Genomic DNA, 21,213 nt, shown 5'->3' on the forward strand with positions numbered 1-21,213 from the left:
TGTGTATTTATATTGTTTTCTTTAATAAGTTATTTTTTTTTTTTTGATAAATAAATGAGTTATTTAATTGCCAACATAAATATGCATATATAGAAATATGATTATACTAAGATCTAACCACAATAAGAGATTTAGTCTCTTATTGGACTGATTTTTTTAAATAAAAAATATTAACACAGGCAAGATAAAAAATAAATAAATACAAAATCATAACTTTTTTTTTTCTTTTTTTCTTTTGTGTGTAAATAAAGCATAAAAAGCACCCCATACAAATAGAATTTATACGCATGGAGCGCAATGCGTGCAAATTCCTGAATGAACAGCCCAACTATTTCCGGCCCGATTTGTGGAATTAAGCTGTTAGTTGGCCCAAAAATTTGACCACTTTTTTTTTTTTTTTAAATTGAATTGTTCCTTTAAAAAAATAAATAAATTGAAAAAAAAAAAAAAAAAAGAAGAAGACAAAATTGAAGTAGCAATAGAAGTAAAAGGAAAATCAATAGGGAAGAAAGAAAATTATCCCAAAGGGTGTTGGCATTATTCCTTTCATATTACAAAGAAATAGTAGATAAGAATAACAAAACAACCACAATATTCAGACATTGGATGAAAAAATTTGGACACGGTATTTTATTTCAGTCATGAATATATATATATATATATATAGGAAATTGTTCGTTGATAATGGGAGTGATCATGAGAATAAAGCAAATTAAAAGTTGAACAAACTAATTATTTTGAATCATGCCATGTACAAATAAAGACTTTGTTTACCAAATTACCCATCGATATAGCAACATATTAATAGTTTGAAAAAAAATTAAGTAGCAAATCTATAATTCACTTTGAAAAAAAAAAAGAAGTAAAAATCCAAAATTTGTAATTTCTAGCATATATATATATATATATATATATATTATGATACTATAAATTAAATAATTAATTTTTCAACCAATAAACTAATAATATGTCATCATACTATATTATCTTGATAAACATATTGGTAGACTTGTTGATACTCTAAATATTATTTGACAAATTACTCCAAAAATAATAGAAATTCAACCACTCAAAAATTTCCATATATCTGGGCAGTTTTTCCACCCTCTTTTTTTCTTCTCTCTTTATGAGAAGTTTTCTATTTTTAACTTTTTTCTTTTTATTTTTTGGGGACAGCTTTTACTGATAACAGAATTACTTCATAAATCACATTTTTGACTACTTACATTTCTAAAAATACTAATTAGTCCTGGATTAATTAAAAGCTATTACTATTTTTTTGTTATAATTACCTTCTTTTTTTTTTTTTTTTTGGACATGGCAGCAAATTAGTGAAGTTTGTCTCATCCATTCTTTTTGAGGTCTAATTTTGTACATTTTATAATTTTGATGGTATTGGATTAAATTAGGCGCCCGTAAATAATAAGAAAAAAAATAAGAAAGACCTCTTTTCTTCTAGATTAAATAAAAATAAAAAAGACCTCTTTTCTTCTAGATTAAAGTTATCTAAAAGAAACAATTATAATTTTAATTTTAAAAAAGGAAGAATTTCATGTTACAAACTCAAAAATCTTATAAGCCACATATAGTTTCAAAATTGGTTTTAACTGTTGACCTTAAAATTTGGTATACATCTCAATAATCAAAAAGTAATGTTAATTAAATGAAATTAATTATATTTTACTCAACAAATACATTACGAAAATAAATAACATATTTTATTTTATAGTAGGACAATGCCATATAATTTGATGTTAATCAAGTTTACAGTCAGTAATATATATATATATATATATATATATATAAAAACATGCATGATTTTGATATCGATGACATATTCAATCAATTACATGTAGGGGATATATTCAATTTTGAGTTTGACGGATTTAAATGAGTTATAAACTTTAAAGGATTATATGGATTATTATAGAATTCTATAGATTTTATAAAAAATTTATAAGAATCTAACAAAATCTTTGAGATAAATATTGTATTTTATATTGATAATTTCTTCACAATTTTGTTTATAAAATTTTTTCAAATCCATTAAAATCCATCATTTTTTAAAATTTTTTAAAAATCAATAACATTTTGAATGCCTATAAATTTTAAAAGAATTTTTTAAAATTTTAGTTGAATACATCTAAATTTTAATAAATTTTTACAAAATCCATTAAAATCTGAATTAAATATCATTAGACTTGTATATACTCTTTTAAAATCTAAATCGAATACCTCTAAACTTATAAAGACTTTTAAAATTTTTCAAATTATAAATTAAATACATCCTGTAACTTACTTAGCGGATCTAATGACATGTAATTTATTTATCTATATACGCACAGCTATAGCCTAACATGCAATAAATCCTGTTTCTTACATAAAATTTGATAAAAATTTCAATAAATAATATGGTTTTGCCATCAAGAAAATTTCACGTGAAAATATGGGAGGCAAAAAGCATATAGAGAGATTGCTGATCCCATAAAGAGTATATAGTATAGAAACTGAATGAGCATCAGGAATGAACAAGTTTTCTCTACTTCCCTACACAGAGAAAACCAGAAGATGAGCGGGTGCAAAGTGCCATGCGGGTTTGGTTTTTCATTTGTTTGTTGCAGAGAATTTCGGGAGGACATGAAAGCCAGGTGGGTATTTTGTTGACTTCTCCGAACTAGTAGGGAGTAGTCTCCGGAGGAACATAAAACTAATAGCAAACTTATCAAAATATATACCAAATTCTTAATGCTTGGTCCTTCTAACAACAACAACAACAACAACCTCTTCCTGCTTCATTGGCTGCCTCTTTCTGCTAACTTTTTTTTTTTTTCTTTTTCTTTGTATTATTTCTGTATTTAATTTCTTTCAAAACAAAATTGTTGTTTTGGATTTTTCAATATGTCAGGTTGTGGTTGTTTCCCTGTCAATCTTGATCGATCTCGTAGGGGCAGCTTCAAGTTCTCTAAGCGATCTTCTTCTTCTGGTATATATATGATTTTCAATGTGTTTTTCTTTGATGCCCATTTTCGGATTTGGTTTTTTCAGATCTTCAAACTTTTTTTTCTTGATTTTTGTTTTGACCCACTTTGTTTCTTGAAGTAGATGATTTTGATGAGAATTGTTGGTTTAATTGACATTTTTTGGTATCTAATTTTGAACCATTTTTTGGATTTTGTTTTTTTTTTTTTGGTTGATGTTAATTGAGAAAGGCAATTGGGTTGTTTTCAGGTTCTTCAAGAGGGCTTACAGCGGATTTAAATGGAGGGAATTTGGAGAAAGATTCAATGGTTGTTTGCTTCGGGGAAATGTTGATTGATTTTGTTCCAACTGTTTCTGGGGTTTCTCTTGCAGAAGCTGAAGCTTTTAAAAAAGCTGCCGGTGGGGCTCCTGCTAATGTTGCTGTTGGGATAGCAAGACTTGGAGGCTCCGCAGCTTTCATTGGAAAGGTTCTACTATAATTTTACAGTTCAACCCCCCTTATCTTTTTCTCTTAATTATAGAAAAATATTTGATCTTTTTACTTGACAGAACATGTATTTTGTGCTATTCTTTTACTATCAACAACAATTCATGTGTAAATGTTTTTGTTTAGGTTGGTGAAGATGAGTTTGGATACATGTTGGCTGACATTCTAAAACAGAACAATGTTGACAATTCTGGCATGCGTTTCGATCCACATGCAAGGACTGCTTTGGCATTTGTTACCCTTACAAAAGAAGGTGACCGTGAGTTTATGTTTTACCGGAACCCAAGTGCTGATATGCTGCTTCAAGATAAAGAACTCGATGAAAACTTGATTAAAAAGGTAAACACTTATTATTCTCTATTCAGTAATGGTTTCTTTTTAAGTGACTAATCTTTTCAAGTGATATAGTATTGGGTTGTTTAACCACATTGTATTTAGTTTCCTAGAGAAATACTTTGTTCTAAGATGAATGTTTCCATTAATTATGTCCTAAATGTTAAATCTACATGGTAGAACAATTTTCCAATTGGGTTTGGAGACGGTGGTATAGCGCTGAAGAAAGCTACTAGCTGATGCCTTTTCTTTTTCCTCAAAAAATTATGCCGTGTAGGGTTGTATATTTCACTATGGATCAATAAGTTTGATTGAGGAACCTTGTAGATCCGCTCATATGGCTGCCATGGATATTGCCAAGAAGGCTGGTTGTATCCTCTCTTATGACCCAAATTTGAGATTGCCACTATGGCCTTCTGAAGATTCTGCTCGTAAAGGAATAATGAGCATATGGGACCAGGCTGACTTTGTTAAGGTATATGTTTTTCATAGTTCGAAGACTGCATGTTTGAACGATGTCATTTGTAAATTATGGAGCATAAATGGCAAATTACAGGTTAGTGAAGATGAAATTAAATTCCTAACTGAAGGCGATGATCCCTACGATGATAAAGTGGTGATGGAGAAGCTATTTCGACCCCATATGAAGCTTTTGCTTGTAACTGAAGGGAACAATGGCTGCAGATACTACACTCAGGTAATTGTATAGTGTGAATTTTATAGCAATGAATTTAAAGATTCCAATGTGAAGTCGATATATGTCTTTTGGCAGCTATTATATTAACCAAAATCATGCAATTTTAAGTATACAAGTGATATTGTGATATAGATGATGTGCCTTTCGCTGTGCTGCAGGAGTTTAAGGGTCGAGTTGCTGGTGTTAAAGTTGATGCCGTTGACACAACTGGTGCTGGTGATGCTTTTGTTGCTGGCATTCTGTGGAATTTGGCTTCAGACTTAAATCTGTACAAGGTACATATATTTCCTTTTTCTTTTTTCCTGAAGTGGAATGGGAGGAAAAAGGATGGAGATTCTACTATTCTTAGAGATATTTATCCAATACTTTATAATAAAATGATATTAACAGGCTGCATTATTAGTAACAATCTTACTACCATATAATTTTGAAAGAGTCATTTGCATTAAGATTTAAAAAATTGTTCTTATCATCAGTGATTAAGGTTAGATGTGTAGAATATTTATTTTATGTGATTACTTCCTTATTCCTACCGACAGTCCAGATTAGAATATATTTCTCTTTATGCACAAGGTCAGATTACGATGTTGGGTTGATAAAAGAACATTAACAGAATTTTTGCTCTTGTTTTGGTTTCTTACAAACTCATACTAATGAATGCATTATTATTATTATTATTATTTTAACTCTTTATTTGAACAGATTACAAATCATCTTTTCACCAATACCATGTTTTTGGATAGTTTTTAGATCTCCTATTCATTAAACACCTTAATTTCATATTTAGCAATATGACCAGGAAAATATTATCCAAAATGCATGAAAAGATCAAAGTAAAATATGAAGATACATTTTTTTATTTTTTTTGTACTACAGAATGAAAGCCGGTTGAAGGAAGCTCTCCTCTTTGCAAATGCCTGTGGTGCTATCACTGTGACGGGGATGGGTGCAATACCTGCATTACCCACTAAGGATGCAGTCCACCAAATTCTTGGCAAGAGCACTACATGAAAATGATATATGTTCATCATAAGATCATGTCACTGGATTTTGTTAAAAAAAAACCCAAAAAAAAAAAAAAAAAAAATTGACAAACAAGCTATTGGCTCTTTTAAGTTCCCCAAATGAATAAACTGGGTTACCATACAGCAACAAACCCAATTTTCCTGCTCCCATTTTGTACAGATGAAAGAGAAGCAGATGAGATGGGCATCAATTTTACTTTTGTGTGAAATGTATATTAATTCTTCCATTTTCATCAGTTTTCTAAATATAAGAACTTGAAAAAATAAAAAAGAAATCAGTTTGTGCATTATTCCATTCTTATGTTGCATACTCTTCCAGTAGTTGAACTGTAACATTATTGGCAAATTGTGTGAAAGGTCAGCACATCTGAAAAACAAAAACGTTTACTGAAAATCCTTTCAAAGTTCTGTTGTCACTGCTGTCATTAGGTCCAGGAGGTAGAACAAATAAATATATATATATATATAGTGGGTTCCATATACCAATGGAAATTTTCAATAAAAATGGCATTATATTACAAGATATTATAATACTCAATAGTGCGTTTTTTTCTTGTCATAATAAATCATCACAAGTTACAACATAGAAATTAATACTCTTACTGCGGTCGGTATTATTCTTGCAGAAGTGAAATTAATTTAGTAGTGCAGAAATCTAATACAGAAATATGTAAACAGTTCAGAACCGAACACCATTACTATATTGTCCTTTCCATCAATTCTGTGCAGGTAAGCGCTTTGCTCTCCTTTCTGGTGGTCCAATGAACAAGTCGGTCTCAACATCCGAACTCAGACAACTTTCTGGATAGCCCAAGTTTTCTCTTTGCCCATTCAGTGGCTGCACTGATTGAGCACCACACTGCAACCAAAAAAGGATAGAAGAAGAAACAATATAAATAAATAAATTACAAAATAGATACCATAATCAATATATGTTATCAACATGTTTTAATAGTAGAACAATGGAATGTAGAACTATTTAGTTCTAAAGTAATATCCACAACTATCAAAATTCAATAATGTACAACATACAACATTATGCGTAGAACTCCACACACACACACACACACACACACATATATATATATATATATACACAAAATGTTTAAATCCAAAAGTACAATTATTTCATATTTTTACATTCTCTAATGGAAACAAAATGGAATATCATGCCCAAGGAACCAACCAAGTAACGAAAATAATAATAATCTCCTACCTTCTCACATAGCCTTGCATTTTCAGCTGCGAGGACTTTTTCCTGAATTTTTAGTAAATATGGAAAAAGACAAGAAAAAGTTTTTGAGTCAGAAACTAGTATTTATCTTTGAATGTTTGGGACTGCTGAAAATGCAAGATAAGTGAAAATTTTCATGCTTTTCTAGAAAGCTGGGAATCACATATCAAGCACTGCAACACATAGACCTCGTATATATAGGATCAAAAAGTTTTCAGTTCTTTTCCCACAATTATTATCAATATAGGACAGACTGAAAGATAAGATTGGTGGCTAGAAATTCTTTGATTTGGCAGTTTTTTACCTTTTCTTTCAGTTGCTCAATCTGTTCCTTGAAGACCTGAGTCTGTAAGTTTGGATAGAAACCAAGCACGTAAATTTTTCATTTTATAAAGAAGAAAACTGTTTCTGGCAAAGCAAAATGCAACAAATGCTCTTAGAGGAAGCAAGATAGCTCTGGCAATATCAGGTTAATTAAATTTAAAAAAAAAAAAAAAAAAAAAAAAAACACCTTGAAAGTGTCAATACAACGTGGCTTTATTGAAGTACCTTTCTTGCTCGGATGCTGCTTACGCTTCTCTCCAACTGTTGCTCTATTTGTTGTAGTTCTTCAATGGAGCATGCTCCCAGACCCTCTCCCAAGAGTTTCCTGTGGCATTTTTAGGTTCCAAATTCAAAAAACATTTCAAATTGGAGAAGCAAAACTCATGCACAATAATAATTTAAAAAAAAAAAAAAATCATGAACCTCTTTGAAACTTCAAGAAGCTCTATCTTCTTCATCATGTTAGCCGTTTCATGCTTCAAATGCTGCAATTTTGAAATGACCATGTTTATAAGAGAAAAGAAGTTCTTTAATAACAACACATTTAATCAAAGACAAACAATACATAGTAGAAGAAACAAAATGGAATTGGCAATCTTTTGGTGACTCGTGCTAAGAATAATTAAGTTGTAATTTAGGAAATTTCTAGGAAGCTAACCATAGTTTCTAGAATATATCAGCTAGTTCTGGCTATTTGCTTAACCATGAAGTTAAAGATGATGTAAAAATGCATAGGCTTCCTCAAATTACCTACAATATCTTATAGGCTTGGGTTCCAAGTGAAACCCTTGGAGTTGATGAAGAAAAATCTACTGCATGCAATAACCAACATACTAGAAAAAAACTGGAAGATTACTCCCTCAAGTTATAGGTAATAACCGAACTTGTAAGCCTATAAATAGGCAAGGTATGCTTGCTTTGTGATATAAGCAAAAAAGCCTATTAGCTGAATTCAACAGAAAGCTTATTGCAAGCTTTATCATCAACAAGCATGCATTTCTCCTTCCTTCCAATTACTCTCGGTCCTTCTCTCTTCCTTGAATAAAAAATAACCCTCCAATTGAATTCAGCCTCTTCCAATATCATCAAATGCCCAAGTCTCCACCTTAGCTTAAAATAGCTTCCGCTTATGACCTATTAACCCAACAATTCATATTGGAATTTGGATAAATATTTGGCATTAGCAAGGTTGTTTAAAACATTATGTTGGGTAAGTAAATGGAAGAAGGTACTCGTGAATGTAGCAACCGGGAATTGGTGTTCTAGGATTAATGTATTCCAAAACTACAATTTTGGAAGTAAGGCAAAGAGTTTTCATTTATGACCACAAAATGCAAAAAATTAAAAAATAAAAATAAAAATAATATATAAACAAAGCCAAATGCCATGAATCTATTTCCTTTTGGATGTAAGTTGAAGATAATATTTTTCATATTCATTGTATTCCAAAAGGGTTTCATGGCGATATTGCATCTGTACTTGTAGGGAAGAAAAACCTGCATATTTTGCTCAATAACGGATTTGTTGTTGATTTGATTGTCTTTTGTATGCCTCCTGTAACGTTCAATTGTAGCCTGCATGCTGAACATTGAAACGAATGTTAGTGCAACAACTATGACAACATAGTAGCCAAATGTCAAAGAGAAATAAATATAAACTACTTCTAACAGCATGCTGAAGATTCTAACTCCATGGAATGCACTTATATATATAGAAAGAAAAAAAAATTTATTGAAATAAATCTTGTTGAACGTGAAGTTTGCAAATAAAACAAGCCCTTCTGTTGTGTATCCCGATTAATGCAGCCTCAGATGCTTCAATTGTCGATTCGAGAGTATTGAGCGAAAGGTTACTCTATAGGTTAGGTCAAATGTACTCCACAAGTACCAATAGGTTGCATAGGGGAAGAGGCACTACTAGGAATCAACAACACAAAAACTTTGTTATAAATTATGTTCCTCAATGGTATCCGACGATACTTTCAAAAATCTCGAAGGAATCACTTTATTTCCTCTGTTTAGACTATTTTCTGTTTTTGGACGACACAACCATAATTATATCTTTTTTTTTTTTTTTAATAAGTTTTCTAAGTTCTACCAATTGATATGCTTCCACAAATAATTGAAATTCAATTCCTTGATCTGTATCTTCAATTTTTGGAAACTTATAAAATTCTTCTCTTAAGCCCCGATCAATGAATCTACAAAACCTATATATAAACACACACACACACACACATATATATATATATATATATATATATTACCATGGAATATTTCATTCCATTTTAAAGTCTATTTAAACAACCTAACACTGCCTTAGGGGTTCTAAGGAATATATCGTATGTTGGCTTTTATTGATAAAATTAGACTAGTTGTCTAGAACAGAAATACATGAACCAGAACTAATTAAGTGAATCACTAACAATTGAGCACTGAATTCAAACATTGGAGCTATAGAAGCTAGGAGTAACATAGCAGTGAGCTATGCAGTACGTAAGGTTGAAATTGATAAGGTATATAAATTCAAGTTAAAAATCATATCATAAAATAAAACATCAACTTCTGTGAAAAGAGTTATGCATATAAATAGAAAAAATAAAAGAGAGATTATATGTATGTATATATGAAATTAATCGTTCGTATTAACTATACATGAAAACAACTTTTGACTATTGAAATGTAGCGGTTTAACATAGTATGTATATTGTCCTTGGCAGGGATAACTCAATAAGAAAGTCACTGTATTCTTGTAAACGATCCATCTCCAATCTAAAAATAAAAAAAAATAGAAAGCATAATATTTATATCAAAGGCTAAGGGAAGCCAATTATACGTTTCCGAAAGAAAAATCTAGTAATAATTTAACAAGTTAGAAATCTGAAAGGTTTAGTAAGGCAAGTATGCGATTCACAAAAGGCTACACATAGTCCATTTTAACTTCTTTTTTTTTTTTTTTTTTTTTTTGCTTTTGACAATACTACCATAACTTCAAATTGGGCAATTAGTTTATGATTTTTACTATAGATGTTTCATCTTATTGTCTGTCCCAAAGGAAATCACCATAAACTACCCTAATTATATAATTTTCTCATACTAACTGGGGAAAAAAAAAAGAAAACGAAAAATAAAATAAAATTGTCTATTGCCTAAAAATATGAAAATGTTTCTCCATAGATTAAAATAATTTAAATTAATATTGAATTATCTTCACCACTATTCATATTAGATTGAAAAGAATATTTTTTTCCCTTATATGTATCTTATAAAGAGATTTAAATATCCGTCCAAATACATTATTCTTTTTTCTTTTTCTTTTTTTCTTTTTTTTTTTTTTTGAATAACTATGTGATAGAAGTTATTAAGGGACAAGCAAATAACTTTATTACTAAGGTAACTATTAATTATGGAGTGTTCATAAAAACATCAAAGAGTCAACAAAAAAAAAATCATAAACATAATTGCCTTTTCTAGATGGGGCAAATTTGTTAATTTAAAAAATAAATAAATAAATAAAAGAAAAAGTGAAGTGATTTGTTTGGTACAAATATTAATTATCTCCCCTTTTGTACCTTACTACTCAAATCAATAATAAATAGACAAAACGATGAACTATTTTTATGTGTTTATTCACAGCCTTTTTCTTTTTTCTTTTTTCTTTTTTTTTTCCTTTTAACCATTACAATTACAAATGAAGATGATGATCCATTAATTAAAACAAAAGGCAAAAGACCAACTGGCAAGAGCTGTTATCTCTTTTAGTTACATATTCTACATAATTTAGGAAATAATTTATTTCTTCTTAGAAACTTTCAAGCATTCACTTCTAGAATTGAACTTTCCCCTACTTCTCTAATAAAAGAAAAACAATCTTCATGAATAGAAAATATAGATGATACTGTTGCAAGAAGGTATGACCTTACCAATCATAATCATAAAGTCCACATATATATATATATATATATATATATATTTGTTTTAGAGAGAGAGGAGGGTAGAAAAGGCATATTTATTCCATAATGACTTTATTTTATAATGTAATTGGGAACAAATTTATGTTATAGAAAGAATTAAAAAAATACTAGGCCATGACTTCTTTAGACTAGACCTTTTTTAATAGTTGCATTTATCAACACTTCAGTACTACTCCAAGTTTTAGAAGCTTTTGAGATTACCAACAAGGGAAAATTACCTGGGGTGATTTATACAGCACAAGAATCTCTTTTGCTCAAATTTTTTTGCATATAAATTTTTTATATTTTATATTTTTATCGTAATACTGATTACAATGCCAATGCATAGTACCCGCAAGAAAAAGTAAAAAATAAAACCAATGCAAAGTACAATCTATTTCTCTTTTGTTTTGGTAATGCACAATCCATTTCTCTTTCTTCAATGGTGATAAGACTGGCAAATGAGTGGTATACTCACATTAGCTGTATTTTTTTTTTTATATAGTGGATCAATTAGTCTGATGTACATCGATTTAATTATATGGCTTATCCAAGAATAATATTATATAAAATGCACACAAGTTGATAAGATAGATTCAAACCGCACTCAACAACTTTAACAATTCAACAATATATTTCTAAAGCATATTGTGCTTATGAATAAAATGTGTTGAAACAAAAAAAATGAGAATCATACATGATTGACGAGCAATAATCAAACTCTTTAGAATAACAAAACCAAAAAGAAGATTCAATTAATTGTACAATGATTTTCATTCCGTTTATTCATAATTTTGTCTTCCTTTCCATATTCTTATTATCAGCATGAACGTGAAAAAACCGACTTGAGATTAAGAAGGGGAGAGAGAAGAGAAATAGAAAGAGAAAAAAAAGAGAAACACATATAGAACCCTAAAGTGCAAGAAACTCCTAAAAAAATGATAAATTACGCATAAAATTTAAATCAACATATAATAGCAAATCCACTACATGAATGCAAGAAATAACCATGTTTCAGCTCAATCTCACAGGTAACATTTTATATATATATATATATATAATATTATTTACACAAAGTGTACGAATACTAAAGTTTTGTACCTTGAGCTAGCAAATTCATAGAGCTTCCCTCTAGGAGAGAAGATTATTAGAGCAACCTCAGCATCACAAAGAACTGAAAGCTCAAAGGCCTTCTTCAGCAACCCATTTCTCCGCTTTGAGAATGTCACTTGACGGCTTGTTGCATTCTCAATCCGCCTCATCTGAGTCTTCCCTCTCACCATTTCTGCACCTTTTCCAACCAAAAATAATAATAATAATAATTAATAAATACGAAAAAAAAATTGAAGATTTCAAAAACCTATTTTTCAAAAATCGATGTTATATATATATATATATATATATATATATATACATATAGATATGTGTACAACCAGAGAGGCAAAACCCAAATAAGAAGCTGAAAGCCTTTTTTTCTTATGTACTGAATGGTAGAAACAAGAGGAAAAAGGAAGATAAACCAGAGATTTTTTTATCTACAGCTAGAATAACATTGGACAAGTATAGTCCAAAAATACACCCAAAAAAAAAAAAAAAAAAAAAGATCTTTTTCAATTTCCAATTAGTCATTGTGGTTTACGAACAGCAAAAAACAGGATTCATATTGAAGATCCAAAGGAACAAAATACAAGAATGAAAGAGACAAAAAAAAAAAAAAAAATGGGAAAAAAAAAGTTTGAGAAAGGACGAGAATATTAAAAATAAAAAATAAAAAAGGGAAAAATCAAAGGAAGACTTACCAAATTGACAAAACCCAGAAAGCTTATGAATGAAGAAAAAGAAAGCCTAAAATGGGATAAAGAAAGATCGACCCAGAAGAAAACCTGGAAGATTTTTCTTTTTTTAATTTTTTTTTTTTTTTGGTTTACCTGAACAGACTGCAGGAGAACCAGAAAAATATTTATATGTATATTTGTACGTTAAGGTAAGAAGAGTGACTGGAAAGACCACCACAAAACAAAGCGCACAATCAAAATCTTGTTCAGCACTTGGAGAAAAACATATTGTTCTTTAAGAAGCTAAAAATGGAAAGACTTAAAAAGGAATATTAGAAATTTTACCAAATAGGTAAAAGAAGAAAGAAAAAACCCATTACAACTACAAAAGAGAAGAGAAAGATGCCAAAGTGAAAACAGAGGGGGGTAAGCTAAAAATAAAATGAAGAAATGAAGAAAATTCAAGGTTTTGAAAACCCACAAAGACCAACAACACAGAGAAGAAGATAGATTTAGATATGGGGAAAAACCCAGATTGGAATTTAAATTTTTCTTTTTTTATTTGATAGATTGACCTTTATTTTGGGTCACCACCAAATCAAAAGAGTTCAAGAAGCACAGAGAGAGAGAGAGAGAGAGAGAGAGAGATAGAAAGAGAGGGAGAGAGAGGAAAACACCCACCTTTCCTTATTCATGTATACCATCACTCCCCTTTTTCCCTTTGTTTCCCTATTGGTTAAATTCCTAAGACCCACCTAGAAAAAGTTGCAAAAGTATAATTATTATATATTAGAGTATGATGTTTACTTTAATAAAATAAAATAAAATAAAATATATATATATATATATATATATATATAATAAAAAGGATTGGAAGTAAGAAACAGAAAGCCTCACATTGTCATACTTTTGCTTGTTTTGGTAAAAACCAGAATAGAAACCAACAGAGAGAAAACTCAATCCAAAGCAATAAAAAGTGGAAAAACAAAATAAAGAGAGATGACGATTTAACCTACAAAAAAAATAAAAAAAATATATATATATATATGATACCTAAAACTCATAGATTGTTATATTTTACTATTTATATAAGTAATGATAATGGCAAATGAAATTATTGCGATATGTGTATTATTTATTAATAACTTATATTTAGACAACAATTTTTTATTATAAAATTATAAGTTATAAAAGTAAATCATTTTAGATATTATATAAATTCATCAACAATAAGAAATAATATTTTTTTCTGCAACCAAATTCAATCAAACAAATAATAATCATATCAACAATTTGTCCAAGCGATAATCATAGTAAGATTCTTAGATTCTAGCCAAAAAGATATATAGTATTCTTTTTTTATTTATTTATTTTTTTTTGGGTGGAGGAAGTAATTTTGTTTGGGAAAAACTAAAAAGGAAGAGAGAGAGAGTGTGTGTGTGTGTGTGAGGGTTGTGTAAAAATAATAATAAAAATAATAGAAGTTCGTACAATGTTAGAAACACATCAACATCGTCCGTACAGATCCTGACAAAATGGACCAATACAGAAGCGAAAACGCATCACACTGCTATCATTTTACATTTTACGTTTTTTAAAATTTGTCAAATTTGGGAGGTGCGTGTGTTTCACACTCTCAAGCTCTGCGTCTGCCACTCTTCTCATCCCTTTTTCCCCATTTCGTCTGGCGCGTCAGATATTCCTACTTCTTTTCTTTTTCTTTTTCTCTTTCTTTTTTTTTTTAATTTTTTTATTATAAAAAATAAAAAATAATAATAAAAAAAACAACATTATCTATTCTAGTCGTCCTCGACTTGAACAATACCCAATTCCCACTCTTGGCGCGTGTAATACAATGATCCTTATTATTATTATTTTTCTTTTTTCTTTTTTTTTGGGTTGATTTGTGGAGTCAATATGTATGATGTTCAATTAGTGAAGTAGATATTTATTATATGTTAATTAATGTGAACAAATATTATTTTTATTTAAAAAAAAAAAGAAAGAAACAAATTAGTGTGGGACAGGCCCTAGTATGGACAGCAATTATTGATCTTTATTGTTTCATTGTTGTGCTACCGTATTAAATATCAATTTTTTTTTTATACATTTTTAAATTGAAAAAATCAAGTGGAGAATGTGGGATGATGAAATAATACGTAAACCTACGACGTCACCTGAAATAATTGTTAAAAAATGTGTATGAAAAAATTATATGCATAATAATATGATTCTATTTTCACAAAAAATATCCCCTTTTGAAGAAACGTATTCTCTATCTTTTCTTTTTTTTTCTTTTTTTTTTTTTTTTGAAATGGTTTAAAATTTTGGAATCTCTTTGAAAAATTTAAAGATGTTGAAGGTATACTCTCTTTTTCAAAGGCATTTTGATTAAAATATATATATATATTGAAATTATAAATTTTGAATATAAAGGTCATCTTTTAATTTAACTTATGAAAGAGATTATTAAACGAATTATTCCTAATTCACTCCCTATATTGAAATAGTAAATTTTATCATTCAATTATTTTTGAGAAGTAAACTTATTATTTGAATATAAAACAAAGGTACTCTTTTCTAAACCAAACATCATAAATGCAATTTCTTTCATCTCAAACTAAAAGCAATTAAATATGTCTATTTAATCACCTAAATCCCAACTACTTCTGTACTAAGTCAAAAAAAAAACAAAAAAGGGCATTTAAAAACTTTGAAAATAAAGTATTAGTGCAAATTAATACTATTATAAGTAATAGCCCAAAGAATAGTTGCAAAAAGATGAGAAGACTTTTCTTTTTTCTTTTTTTTTGTGAATTAAAAAAATAAGAAGACCTATCATCAACAACACAACAAGTAGTCAAGGAAGTGAGAGACACACTCTGAAGAGACAAGTGGTGGACAATTTTTTGAATATGATCATTTTATATGGAGGTTGGGGTCGTGGGGATAATGTATGGAAACATTGCAACACAACCATTGGATGCTCAAAAAGTTTTTTGTTATTTTATTTTTTTCTATTTATAATATCTTAATCTATTTTTTTATTTTTATTTTTTTTTATCAATAGTAGCATTTTTTGAATATAAAATAAAAATAGACATTTTTGTGGTGTCCCCTAGTTGGCAGTACATGGTGGGTTCTATGCCATTTATGTGCATTGGCTTAGGTTGCTCCAAACCTCTTGGTGCTGAGGGATCCCACCATGGGTCTTCATCCTGCGGTCTAGATTTGACCTTGGAATGTGGACATTGACTCCCTACCCATCTAATTGATTTCTCTATTCACCTTTTTCTTTTTCTTTTTCTTTTTCTTTTTTTTTTTTTGTATTTCTTTTTTGGGGTTAAATCTATCTTCACCTTTTTCTGTCTACTAGCTATAATATGGGGAATAATATATTTGAACCTTGGATTTTGAATTAATTACAATATAATTTTTTAGGTTTTGAAAATTGTAATTAGAACTTATAAGAAAGTAGGGATATTATTAGTTCAAAGGCGTAAATGAAACAATAATAAAAGATGATAATTTTTTAAAATTTAAAAAGAAATTAATAATATTTTAAAAATTAGAAGAACCATTTATCTTTAAGACAAATCTAGAGGTTGTTAAAATTAATCTTATAATACGTTATTATTTTATATTTTACTCTTAGAAAAAAGTTTAGTTAGAACTTTGAAGTCAACTTCTAACAAATTTTTAAAATTTTTACACTGATGTAATTTGCTTTTTAAAATATTCATTTTGTGCTCCAGTGTAAATTAATGTTTTTTTTTTTTTTCTCTCTATCGTTAAAATTCAAACAAATCCACTCTTTACTCGGCCGAACATCAAACATTCATGTAAAGTAGATAATTTTACAGTGAATTTGGTTTAATTAGTTTCAGAAATGACCATTCAAGTATACCTCAAATATTGTCATTCTATATCTAAAAGCATAGAATAAATTTCCCTTTAACCTTTTCAGTTTAACCATGTTTAGACTATATATTTTTTAATAAATTATCATTACTTTTCTTAGAAAAATTTATATCTATCAAAATTATAGTTTTTTTTAACGATTAAAAATCAAATAAGGATTAAAAATTATTAATTTATAATTGAACAATATTATGAAAATACAATTTTAATATTTTTAACTAGTAAATATTTGTTTTGACACATATAGAAAATCGAAAAAAAGATAAGTGATGATTTTTTAAAAATACGATATTCAAACGTAATTCGGATAATATTAAGGAGATTTAAATTAAATTTTCCCTTAAAATATATTTCATGCATGTTGTTGTTTTTTCCTTTTTTCTTTTTTTCTTTTTTTTCTTTTTTGTGAAAGATATCACGTTGTTTTTGAGTTTCAAATAAGAACGAAAATAATATTTGATTAGGAACCAAAATCATGATCTTAAATCTCAAAATACATTAGCGTAGAATTGAAAATGTGTTTTATTAAAACTTAAAAAAACAATGAAAATATTCTCAGCAAATATATATATTTGTTTTGCGTTGTATATGTGAAACTTTATATTTGAAAATGACCAGTACGAGCATGTTAGGTTTTTATAAGTTTTTCCAAAATATATTTTAAAAACGTTTAAAATTGTACCAAAGAAATCGATGCACTTTATACCTTTTTTTTTTCTTTGCTGGGGTTGCTAACCATTTTATACTTAATAAAACATTCAAAATTTCAAATTTCATTACTAACTTTGTAATAATTAAATCTTATAATCTCTATCAGTATTAATATTGCAAATTCCAAAATGTGAAAAAAGTAAATAAATTTATGACCATTGGTATGTTATCCTTTCACCATTGAAAGACAAATAACACAGACTCAAATTTGGTTGACTAGCTCGTGCAAGTACCGTTTACCAAAAACCAAAGAAAAAACCCCTTACAAGTACCATCTGCCAAATTACCCCCAACTTTTCAAGCCCCTCATTTCCTACCCATTCTATCCTATATCTGTGATTATTATTGGTTCTTAGATTTTATTTTCATACCTTTTTTCTCAAAAGTATTTTAGGGGTTAGAGACTATATAATTCATTAAAAAAAAAAAAAGATATATGAAAAAAAAAACTAGAAGGATTGACTAATTATTGAAGTAAGATGGCAGTTCTGTATTATTCAATTGTGATTGATTTTGAAAGGATGACAAATGAAAATGGAAAAATATTATTTATCACTCTCAATGACCATCACATTAAGAACATATGTTTATGTGTTAATTATGAATAAATTTAAATTATAAATTTATTTTTTCATATCAATTTACGGTTTAAAAATATAAAAAATAATTAAAATGCAACTAATTAATAATTGGTATATCAATATAAATAACCAATAATGATAAACAGCAATAGTTATGGTATGTTTGATATTATTAACACTTATTTTATTTAATGCACCACGTGCTTTTTAATTTTTTCTAATTTTTTCTTATCCTACTACACTTTTTCAACTTGAAGACACTTTATATATATGCATATATATATATATATAGATTAGAAAAACACTTCATTTTCTTTCCCAAACATATAGCTGGATTTTTTTTTTCCCTCGTTAACAACACATATTAGAGTTCTAAAAGTATTAATTAACATGTTTTCAACAAAAATGAATTTGTATTTATGGGCTTGATACAATTAGTAAAAACACTAAAAATACACTTTAGATTGAGAGTTCAAACCTTGACCTAAGTAAAAATCTTCTACTCTCAAGTTGTAATTTAAAAAAAAAAAAAAGAATGGTTAATTTCTAAATAGCTATGGTAGATGCCTTAAAAAAAAAAAAAAAAAAAAAAAAAAAAAAAAAAAAAAAAAAACGACAAATAATAAAAAAGAAGTCTATTGGTCGTAATCACTTTCTGTTCCCACCTTGTTGTCTTTACCTTAATCTGATATTTTCCTTTACCACCACCCAACCTAAAAAAACCACAAAAGAAGAAACTTTTTTTTCTTTATCTCCACTTGCAGAGTGCAAGTTGTGTTAATCATATATCTATCATGCAACATGAACTATGGCAACAAACTTGGCAAAACAATTTTCCCACCCTTTTTGGGTAAAAAATTATACGAATATGTTGTGAAAATTGACTAGCCAGTTAAAAAAATATACAACTATTGCAGAACCTATATTAGGAATATATATGTTGACAAATTAACAAAAGCCAAATAGTTATAGCACCGGATTTGCTGTTCAAATTGAACTCTAATTATAAAAAAGTTTGACAAAGAATTAAAGTCTTGTCACAATGATTATTACTTGTTGTTTTGGCAACCTACCTACTCGAACCATAATATTTTTACTAATATTTCGATGGCCAAACTTATAGATTTTGTGCCAACAGTTAAAATTGTTTTTATTGTTGAAGACAAGCAAGAATGTATACATACATATATATATATATATATATATATATGGAAATTGGATTTACATGCATGAGAAATGAGGAAAACATTGAGAAGAGTAGGTGCAGTACCATCTTCGTTTTACTTAATTTGCAGTAACATATATAAATCTTCAAATGGAAATAGCAAATTTGGGGCCCAAAAAATAATTTTTTTTTTTTTTGAAATAGAGGTTTTTGTGTGGTTAATTTGTATAACTTTTTTGTTTATTAGATTTGGAAAGCTAGGCTGTCTTTTGTGTATAGAAATAATTGGACTAGTATTTAGCTTAAGTAAAATCTCTTTGTTTTCTTTTTTGGTTTTACAAAGGTTTGGATGATTGAACTTATTATTATTGTCTAAGAAAATAATAATTTTGCTATTAAGCTATTTTTTGGAAAGGACTAAGAATTCTTATTTACTTCCATGTTTTATATTTTCTTTTTATTTGATTTTATTATTATACTTTAAATTCGGGTCCCTCCCATTTATTAGCATGGATAGAGCAACGTAGTCACTTACTCTTTTTTTGTTTTTTTGGGTAAAAAACCCCATGGGATGTAATGGTTGTTAACAAAATACACAACCTAAACAAGAAAGAAATTAAAATCAATTTGATGAATATCTTTATGAGTGAATCATTTTAAAATTATGAATATATTTATTAGGGAAGCATTAATATTATGAGAAAAAGGACAACAATAGAAGTCTTACAAATGCTATAATTTCATACAATATTGATATTTGTAAGTTTGAATTTCTAAAATCGGTAGAAAAGGACACAATTAAGTTAAGAAACTTTTAAATAAAAAATACTATTATAACAAGATATAAAAAATATAAAAAAAAGGGGGACGAAATTGGAAGAAAAGGTAATTCAAAGGTAGTATATTGAAGGACCATTCTTTAAATTTTGCTAAATTTAGTACGAAAAAAAAAAAAAAAAAAAAAAAAAAAAAAAGGGAAAGTTAGGCAGAAAGTTATGATGGTACTAAACAGAAAAGCAAGCAGTTTGTAATTTGTGCACCTGCCCGTTTACAACATGCTCTTTCTGATCACATGAGTGACCGTACCATGAAAGACATGGGTCATCTATACGTCTCAGTTCTCACTGCCAAAAATTTTGAACATTTTCAGAATTAAAAAAAAAAAAAAGTGTTTGATTGGTCAATTTCCAAGAATGATTTTTTAAATATTGATACTTTTCAGAAACTATATTACGGAAATCTATTGAGGGGGAAAAAAAAAAAATAGGGAAACATTTTTTTTTTGCTATTTTTGATGAGTCTGAAATGAGTTTTTTAAATTTTATGCTAAACGTACTTTGAAATTTTTTAAAAATTGATTTAAAAGACAATATTTTATAATACTTTTTTTTTATGGTAAATGAAGTCATGAAAATTGTCATGCATAATCTTTTGCGAAGACAACGGTAAATTTTCCAAATAAACTATATATATATATATATTTATTAAAGCATGAAATATTATTCAACATTAAAAAACTTATATAGTTTACTGACAATCCGTAATACAAAATTGTCATCCATATCATCAATGATAAATTGATAATATAACAACATTACAAAATGAGAGTTTGTATCTTACTCTTTGTTCCTTTCATTTTTAATCATATGAATAATTAAAAGCAAAAAAATTACCATAAAAGGGAGAAGTAGGTTTGGCAAGTGACTAATAAAATATGTGAATTGTGAGAAGTTAACATGGTATATAAGCAATATAGATATCATGTTAAAAAATTGATCTTAAATAATAATATCTAGAATGATTAGTAAGCTTAAATGTTTATTTTTAGAAATTATATTAAACATTATAAGTTTTTACCAAAAGCAAAATTTTGCTTAAAATATTATATTTTATTAAAAAATAATAAAATATACAATCAATTATCAATCTTTTTGAATAATATCAACATCATCAATAAAAACAACAATTCATAATTAGAGATACTCTAATTACTTTGTACATCTTCTTTTATTATTGGTTGGGTACTAAA

General features: G+C 28.1%; 2 protein-coding genes across 10 annotated transcripts; one reads left to right on the top strand and one right to left on the bottom strand.

The window, feature by feature from the left end:
- The first annotated feature begins 2,439 nt into the window (after positions 1–2,439).
- Positions 2,440–5,811, top strand: LOC107432677 (probable fructokinase-7). 2 transcript variants are annotated; one of them, XM_016043866.4, is made up of 8 exons: positions 2,440–2,648; positions 2,906–2,983; positions 3,229–3,446; positions 3,593–3,805; positions 4,077–4,274; positions 4,356–4,496; positions 4,655–4,771; positions 5,373–5,811. In XM_016043866.4, exons 3-8 carry the CDS (start codon positions 3,285–3,287, stop codon positions 5,505–5,507), a joined length of 966 nt encoding a protein of 321 aa, XP_015899352.2. In that variant the 5' UTR covers positions 2,440–2,648; positions 2,906–2,983; positions 3,229–3,284; the 3' UTR covers positions 5,508–5,811. The 2 variants fall into 2 exon arrangements, with proteins under 2 accessions (XP_015899352.2, XP_048322083.1); XM_048466126.2 differs by lacking the exon at positions 2,440–2,648 and having other exon boundaries at positions 2,680–2,983.
- Positions 5,812–6,013: 202 nt separating this feature from the next.
- LOC107432650 (MADS-box protein SOC1) lies at positions 6,014–13,572 on the bottom strand. 8 transcript variants are annotated; one of them, XM_048466132.2, is made up of 8 exons: positions 13,488–13,572; positions 12,133–12,322; positions 8,576–8,660; positions 7,503–7,564; positions 7,305–7,404; positions 7,060–7,101; positions 6,738–6,779; positions 6,014–6,380 (listed from the first exon to the last, which is right to left on the bottom strand). In XM_048466132.2, exons 2-8 carry the CDS (start codon positions 12,312–12,314, stop codon positions 6,237–6,239), a joined length of 657 nt encoding a protein of 218 aa, XP_048322089.2. In that variant the 5' UTR covers positions 12,315–12,322; positions 13,488–13,572; the 3' UTR covers positions 6,014–6,236. The 8 variants fall into 8 exon arrangements, with proteins under 8 accessions (XP_048322089.2, XP_048322090.2, XP_048322088.2 ...); XM_048466133.2 differs by lacking the exon at positions 13,488–13,572 and adding an exon at positions 13,382–13,451 and having other exon boundaries at positions 12,133–12,316; XM_048466131.2 differs by lacking the exon at positions 13,488–13,572 and adding an exon at positions 13,382–13,406.
- Between the last annotated feature and the right edge of the window lie 7,641 nt (positions 13,573–21,213).

The sequence above is a fragment of the Ziziphus jujuba genome, chromosome 11, assembly GCF_031755915.1.
Source record: "Ziziphus jujuba cultivar Dongzao chromosome 11, ASM3175591v1".
Lineage (NCBI taxonomy): Eukaryota > Viridiplantae > Streptophyta > Magnoliopsida > Rosales > Rhamnaceae > Ziziphus > Ziziphus jujuba.

Bases quoted from the DNA above. Each gene is read 5' to 3' on its own strand.
- LOC107432677 (XM_048466126.2), top strand. From the start codon at position 2,899: ATGTCAGGTTGTGGTTGTTTCCCTGTCAATCTTGATCGATCTCGTAGG. The intron at 2,984-3,228 runs GTATATATATGA...GGTTGTTTTCAG, and splicing joins TAAGCGATCTTCTTCTTCTG to GTTCTTCAAGAGGGCTTACA. The intron at 4,497-4,654 runs GTAATTGTATAG...GCTGTGCTGCAG, and splicing joins GCTGCAGATACTACACTCAG to GAGTTTAAGGGTCGAGTTGC.
- LOC107432650 (XM_048466132.2), bottom strand. From the start codon at position 12,314: ATGGTGAGAGGGAAGACTCAGATGAGGCGGATTGAGAATGCAACAAGC. The intron at 8,661-12,132 runs GTACAAAACTTT...TTCAATGTTCAG, and splicing joins TATGAATTTGCTAGCTCAAG to CATGCAGGCTACAATTGAAC. The intron at 6,381-6,737 runs GTAGGAGATTAT...TTTTGGTTGCAG, and splicing joins ATGCAAGGCTATGTGAGAAG to TGTGGTGCTCAATCAGTGCA.